Source organism: Oncorhynchus kisutch, linkage group LG3, assembly GCF_002021735.2.
Source record: "Oncorhynchus kisutch isolate 150728-3 linkage group LG3, Okis_V2, whole genome shotgun sequence".
NCBI lineage: Eukaryota > Metazoa > Chordata > Actinopteri > Salmoniformes > Salmonidae > Oncorhynchus > Oncorhynchus kisutch.
In genome coordinates, this window is record NC_034176.2 from 2687892 (window position 1) to 2695967 (window position 8076).

Below are 8076 nucleotides of genomic sequence, written 5' to 3' on the forward strand. Positions count from 1 at the left end.
GAGACGGCCTACAGGGAGGAGGTGAGGGCCCTCTGAGTGTGGTGTCAGGAAAATAACCTCACACTCAACGTCAACAAAACTAAGGAGATGATTGTGGACTTCAGGAAACAGCAGAGGGAACACCCCCCTATCCACATCGATGGAACAGTAGTGGAGAGGGTAGTACGTTTTAAGTTCCTCGGCGTACACATCACAGACAAACTGAATTGGTCCACCCACACAGACAGCATCGTGAAGAAGGCGCAGCAGCGCCTCTTCAACCTCAGGAGGCTGAAGAAATTCGGCTTGTCACCAAAAGCACTCACAAACTTCTACAGATGCACAATCGAGAGCATCCTGTCGGGCTGTATCACCGCCTGGTATGGCAACTGCTCCGCCCACAACCATAAGGCTCTCCAGAGGGTAGTGAGGTCTGCACAACGCATCACCAGGGGCAAACTACCTGCCCTCCAGGACACCTACACCACCCGATGTCACAGGAAGGCCATAAAGATCATCAAGGACAACAACCACCCGAGCCACTGCCTGTTCACCCCGCTATCATCCAGAAGGCGAGGTCAGTACAGGTGCATCAAAGCTGGGACCAAGAGACTGAAAAACAGCTTCTATCTCAAGGCCATCAGACTGTTAAACAGCCACCACTAACATTGAGTGCAAGTAACACTGAAACCATTTGATCCAAGACGGCGTAGCAGAAAGACGTTTTTGTCCAGTTTTTGTCCCGTGTAAATATTCAGCTTTTTTCGTTTTTCTGTTTACATTTAGATCTTTTTCCCTTTTCGAATGAAATATACCTTCCTGCAACCTTCCTGCCCCAACATGGTACGGATCTGCTATTTCTGTAGACCTTATAACTGGAACCTCCATCAGAAGCTAGCCAGCTAATTAGCTACTAGCTATTTAGTCATTGTTAGCCACTGCTAGCAGTCTTTACCTTTAGCGCAGACACCAGCCGCTTTAGCCCGGATAATACCTGCCAGTCTGCACAGCGTGATATCAGCCCTGGGCTTATCGGACTGCTTGTTTCCCTCCACTATGTCACCAGATTCCTGCCGCATGCTCTGGACCACAGGATCATCGCAGCTAGCTAGCGGCTACTGAATGGTGATTGTGGCTAACGCCCTTGCCAAAAGCAAGCACCAGTTAGCCTCGAGCCCATTCCCCCGGCTAGCAAACGAAGTACACCAACTACAATGCCTCTCTTGCCAACTGGCCTGGACCCCTTTGTCGACACGGAGCCCCACCGATCCATCACGACTGGTCTGCTGACGTAATTTGGCCGATGTGCCTCTGCGTCGTTGATGTCGGTGAAGACCCAGCTACTCTCTGAGCGCCGTGTCTTCCGCTCGCCTAGTGTAGTGACGACTGCTGAGCGGCACCCTGTTTCGTCCATTGCTGCTTATCATCACTCGGCTACACAGCTGATGCCTACTGGACTGTTCATTAACACAGTACTTCATTCTGTTTATCTGTCGGCCCCAGCCTTGAACTCAGGCCCTGTGTGTAGCTAACTGACCCTCTCTGCCCATTCATCACCATTTACCCGTTGTTGTCTTAGCTCTCCCTGTGATTGATCAACACCTGTGATTGCTTTATGCCTCTCTCTAATGTCAATATGCCTTGTATACCGTTGTTTAGGGCAGCTCTCATTGTTTTGTTTTACTGCGGAGCCCCTAGTCCTGCTCGACATGCCCCTGATAGCCCCCAAAAAGATTTGGCATGGGTCCTCAGAACCTCAAAAGGTTTTACAGCTGCACCATCGAGAGCATCCTGACAGGTTGCATCACTGCCTGGTATGGCAACTGCTTGGCCTCCGACCGCAAGGCACTTCAGAGTGTAGTATGTACGGCCCAGTACATCACCAGGGCCAAACTTCCTGCCATCCCGGACCTCTATACCAGGTGGTGTCAGAGGAAGGCCTTAAAAATTGTAAATGACTCCAGCCACCCTAGTCATAGACTGCTCTCTCTGCTACCACACGGCAAGCAGTACCGGAGCCAAGTCTAGGTCCAAGAGGCTTCTAAACAGCTTCTACCCTCAAGCCATAAGACTCCTGAACAGCTAATCAAATGGCTTCCCAGACTATTTGCATTGAACCCCCCCCCCCCCCTCTACACTGCTGTTACTCTCTGTTATTAATCTCATGCATTGTCACTTTAAAAACCCTACCTGCATGTACATATAATTACCTCAATTACCTCGACATTGGCACATTGACACATTGACTCTGTATCATAATACCCTGTATATAGCCTCCACGTTGACTCAGTACCGTAATAACCTGTAATAACCTGTATATAGCCTCCACATTGACTCAGTCCGTAACACCCTGTATATAGCCTCCACATTGACTCTGTACTGGTACCCCCTGTATATAGCCTCCACATTGACTCTGTACTGGTACCCCCTGTATATAGCCTCCACATTGACTCTGTACCGGTACCCCCTGTATATAGCCTCCACATTGACTCTGTACCGTAACACCCTGTATATAGCCTCCACACTGACTCTGTACCGGTACCTCCTGTATATAGCCTCCACATTGACTCTGTACCGGTACCCCCTGTATATAGCCTCCACATTGACTCTGTACCGGTACCCCCTGTATATAGCCTCCACATTGACTCTGTATCGGTACCCCCCTGTATATAGCCTCCACATTGACTCTGTATCGGTACCCCCTGTATATAACCTCCAAATTGACTCTGTATCGGTACCCCCTGTATATAGCCTCCACATTGACTCTGTATCGGTACCCCCCTGTATATAGCCTCCACATTGACTCTGTATCGGTACCCCCCTGTATATAGCCTCCACATTGACTCTGTACCGGTACCCCCTGTATATAGCCTCCACATTGACTCTGTACCGGTACCCCCTGTATATAGCCTCCACATTGACTCTGTATCGGTACCCCCCTGTATATAGCCTCCACATTGACTCTGTATCGGTACCCCCTGTATATAACCTCCAAATTGACTCTGTATCGGTACCCCCTGTATATAGCCTCCACATTGACTCTGTATCGGTACCCCCCTGTATATAGCCTCCACATTGACTCTGTATCGGTACCCCCCTGTATATAGCCTCCACATTGACTCTGTATCGGTACCCCCTGTATATAGCCTCCACATTGACTCTGTATCGGTACCCCCTGTATATAGCCTCCACATTGACTCTGTATCGGTACCCCCCTGTATATAGCCTCCACATTGACTCTGTATCGGTACCCCCTGTATATCGCCTCCACATTGACTCTGTATCGGTACCCCCTGTATATAGCCTCCACATTGACTCTGTATCGGTACCCCCCTGTATATAGCCTCCACATTGACTCTGTATCGGTACCCCCCTGTATATAGCCTCCACATTGACTCTGTATCGGTACCCCCTGTATATAACCTCCAAATTGACTCTGTATCGGTACCCCCTGTATATAGCCTCCACATTGACTCTGTATCGGTACCCCCCTGTATATAGCCTCCACATTGACTCTGTATCGGTACCCCCCTGTATATAGCCTCCACATTGACTCTGTATCGGTACCCCCTGTATATAGCCTCCACATTGACTCTGTATCGGTACCCCCTGTATATAGCCTCCACATTGACTCTGTATCGGTACCCCCCTGTATATAGCCTCCACATTGACTCTGTATCGGTACCCCCTGTATATCGCCTCCACATTGACTCTGTATCGGTACCCCCTGTATATAGCCTCCACATTGACTCTGTATCGGTACCCCCCTGTATATAGCCTCCACATTGACTCTGTACCGGTACCCCCTGTATATAGCCTCCACATTGACTCTGTATCGGTACCCCCCTGTATATAGCCTCCACATTGACTCTGTATCGGTACCCCCCTGTATACAGCCCCACTATTGTTATTTACTGCTTCTCCTTAATTATTTGTTTTTGTTATCTCTTACCTTTCTGGGGGTATTTTCTTAAAACGGCATTGTTGCATAAGGGCTTATGAGTCAGCATTCCACTGTGAGGTCTAAACTACAGGTCTACCTCCACCTGTTGTATTTGACACATTTGATTTGATAACTGTGTTATAAACTGTAATAACATGTAATAACTGTTATAACCTGTAATAACATATAATAACTGTTATAAACTGTAATAACATGTAATAACTGTTATAAACTGTAATAACATGTAATAACTGTGTTATAAACTGTAATAACATGTAATAACTGTGTTATAAACTGTAATAACATGTAATAACTGTTATAAACTGTAATAACGTGTAATAACTGTTATAAACTGTAATAACTGTTATAAACTGTAATACCTGTGTTATAAACTGTTATTACGTGTAAATGTGTTATAAACTGTAATAACATGTAATAACTGTTATAAACTGTAATAACTGCCTTATAACCTCTAATAACGGTTATAATAACTGCGTTATAACATTTGATTTGATAACTGTGTTTTAAACTGCAATAACATGTAATAACTGTTATAAACTGTAATAACATGTAATAACTGTTATAAACTGCAATAACATTATAACTGTGTTATAAACGGTTATAACGTGTAATAACTGTGTTATAAACTGTAATAACTGTGTTATAAACTGTAATAACTGCCTTATAACCTCTAATAACGGTTATAATAACTGCGTTATAACATTTGATTTGATAACTGTGTTTTAAACTGCAATAACATGTACTAACTGTTATAAACTGTAATAATTGGTTATAATAACTGCGTTATAACATTTGATTTGATAACTGTGTTATAAACTGTAATAACGTGTAATAACTGTTATAAACTGTAATAACGTGTAATAACTGTGTTATAAACTGTTATAACGTGTAATAACTGTGATAAACTGTTATAACGTGTAATAACTGTTATAAACTGTAATAACGGTTATAAATGGTAATAAATGTGTTATAACGTGTAATAACCGGTTGTAATAACTGCGTTATAACATTTGATTTGATAACTGTGTTTTAAACTGTAATAACATGTACTAACTGTTATAAACTGTAATAACGTGTAATAACGGTTATAAACTGTAATAACTGTGTTATAAACTGTAATAACGTGTAATAACGGTTATAAACTGTAATAACTGTGTTATAAACTGTAATAACTGCCTTATAACCTCTAATAACGGTTATAATAACTGCGTTATAACATTTGATTTGATAACTGTGTTTTAAACTGTAATAACATGTAATAACTGTTATGAACTGTAATAACTGGCTATAATAACGGTTATAACCTGTAATAACATGCAATAACTGTTATGAACTGTTATAACGTGTAATAATGGTTATAAACTGTAATAACTAGTTATAATAACTGTTATAAAGTTTAATAACTGTTAAACTGCAAGAACTGTGTTATAAACTTTAACTGTTATAAACTCTAATAACTGTTATAAACTCTAATATTTATTTATTTTATTTTACCTTTATTTAACTAGGCAAGTCAGTTAAGAACAAATTCTTATTTACAATGACGGCCTAGGAACAGTGGGGTTAACTTCCTTGTTCTGGGGGCAGAACGACAGATTTAATAACTGTTATAACATGTAATAACTGTGTTCGAAACTGTAATACCTGTGTTATAAACAGTAACAATGTGTAATAACTCCCCCTCCAGTGCCACTATGCCATAGAGGAGGACTCTGAGGGGGATGCTGACTCTGAGGAGTTTTACTATGGAGGTCAGGTAAGCATCAAGACACACACACACACACACACACACATGTTTTACTATACAGACCAAACAATTGATTCCCATTCAAAATCCTATTTTCCCTAACCCTTAACCTAACCTTAACCCTAACCCGAAACGCCTAACCTTAAACCTTAATCCTAACCCTAATTCTAACCCTACACCCTACACTGTAAACACAAAGGCATTTTTTTTCAGTAGAGAGGCTATAATAGTAGAGAGGCTATATACAGTAGAGAGGCTATATACAGTAGAGAGGCTATATACAGTAGAGGCTATATACAGTAGAGAGGCTATAATAGTAGAGAGGCTATATACAGTAGAGAGGCTATAATAGTAGAGAGGCTATATACAGTAGAGAGGCTATATACAGTAGAGAGGCTATAATAGTAGAGAGGCTATATACAGTAGAGGCTATATACAGTAGAGAGGCTATATACAGTAGAGAGGCTATATATAGTAGAGAGGCTATATACAGTAGAGAGGCTATAATAGTAGAGAGGCTATATACAGTAGAGAGGTTATATACAGTAGAGAGGCTACACACAGTAGAGAGGCTATAATAGTAGAGAGGCTATATACAGTAGAGAGGCTATATACAGTAGAGAGGCTATATACAGTAGAGGCTATATACAGTAGAGAGGCTATATACAGTAGAGAGGCTATATACAGTAGAGAGGCTATAATAGTAGAGAGGCTATATACAGTAGAGAGGCTATATACAGTAGAGAGGCTATATACAGTAGAGGCTATATACAGTAGAGAGGCTATAATAGTAGAGAGGCTATATACAGTAGAGAGGCTATAATAGTAGAGAGGCTATATACAGTAGAGAGGCTATATACAGTAGAGAGGCTATAATAGTAGAGAGGCTATATACAGTAGAGGCTATATACAGTAGAGAGGCTATATACAGTAGAGAGGCTATATATAGTAGAGAGGCTATATACAGTAGAGAGGCTATAATAGTAGAGAGGCTATATACAGTAGAGAGGTTATATACAGTAGAGAGGCTACACACAGTAGAGAGGCTATATACAGTAGAGGCTATATACAGTAGAGGCTATATACAGTAGAGAAGCGATATACAGGCTTCGGTTAGTCAGGCTGATTGATGTAATTGACTGATTGATTAATGCTACACAAACATAAATAACTAATCCAATAGTTTCGTTAAATTGTTTGCACCCATTACTGAAATGGTTGTTCCAATTTAAATGGTTTAGGTAGTCTCTTCACACGGTTCCTAACTCCGGCTGAAATGGTTGTTCCAATTTAAATGGTTTAGGTAGTCTCACACGGTTCCTAACTCTGTCTGAAATGGTTGTTCCGGTTTAAATGGTTTAGGTAGTCTCCTCACACGGTTCCTAACTCCGGCTGAAATGGTTGTTCCAATTTAAATGGTTTAGGTAGTCTCCTCACACAGTTCCTAACTCTGGCTGAAATGGTTGTTCCAGTTTAAATAGTTTAGGTAGTCTCCTCACACGGTTCCTAACTCTGGCTGAAATGGTTGTTCCAGTTTAAATGGTTTAGGTAGTCTCCTCACACGGTTCCTAACTCCGGCTGAAATGGTTGTTCCAATTTAAATGGTTTAGGTAGTCTCGCACGGTTCCTAACTCTGGCTGAAATGGTTGTTCCAGTTGAAATGGTTTAGGTAGTCTCCTCACACGGTTCCTAACTCCGGCTGAAATGGTTGTTCCAATTTAAATGGTTTAGGTAGTCTCACACGGTTCCTAACTCTGGCTGAAATGGTTGTTCCAGTTTAAATGGTTTAGGTAGTCTCCTCACACGGTTCCTAACTCCGGCTGAAATGGTTGTTCCAATTTAAATGGTTTAGGTAGTCTCACACGGTTCCTAACTCTGGCTGAAATGGTTGTTCCAGTTTAAATGGTTTAGGTAGTCTCCTCACACGGTTCCTAACTCCGGCTGAAATGGTTGTTCCAGTTTAAATGGTTTAGGTAGTCTCCTCACACGGTTCCTAACTCTGGCTGAAATGGTTGTTCCGGTTTAAATGGTTTAGGTAGTCTCCTCACACGGTTCCTAACTCTGGCTGAAATGGTTGTTCCGGTTTAAATGGTTTAGGTAGTCTCCTCACACGGTTCCTAACTCTGGCTGAAATGGTTGTTCCGGTTTAAATGGTTTAGGTAGTCTCCTCACACGGTTCCTAACTCTGGCTGAAATGGTTGTTCCAGTTTAAATGGTTTAGGTAGTCTCCTCACACGGTTCCTAACTCTGGCTGAAATGGTTGTTCCAGTTTAAATGGTTTAGGTAGTCTCACACGGTTCCTAACTCTGGCTGAAATGGTTGTTCCAGTTTAAATGGTTTAGGTAGTCTCCTCACACGGTTCCTAACTCCGGCTGAAATGGTTGTT

The 8076-nt window shown here is 42.1% G+C and overlaps 1 protein-coding gene across 2 annotated transcripts in view; it reads left to right on the forward strand.

Moving 5' to 3' along the window:
* Positions 1 to 8076, forward strand: part of LOC109882732 (protein mono-ADP-ribosyltransferase PARP8) — a 105650-nt gene that overhangs the window by 36454 nt on the left and 61120 nt on the right. For both annotated transcript variants that reach the window (XM_031816599.1, XM_031816600.1), the window contains exon 6: positions 5631 to 5699. In XM_031816599.1, coding sequence (XP_031672459.1) covers positions 5631 to 5699 — 69 coding nt within the window. The remainder of the gene's footprint in view (positions 1 to 5630; positions 5700 to 8076) is intronic.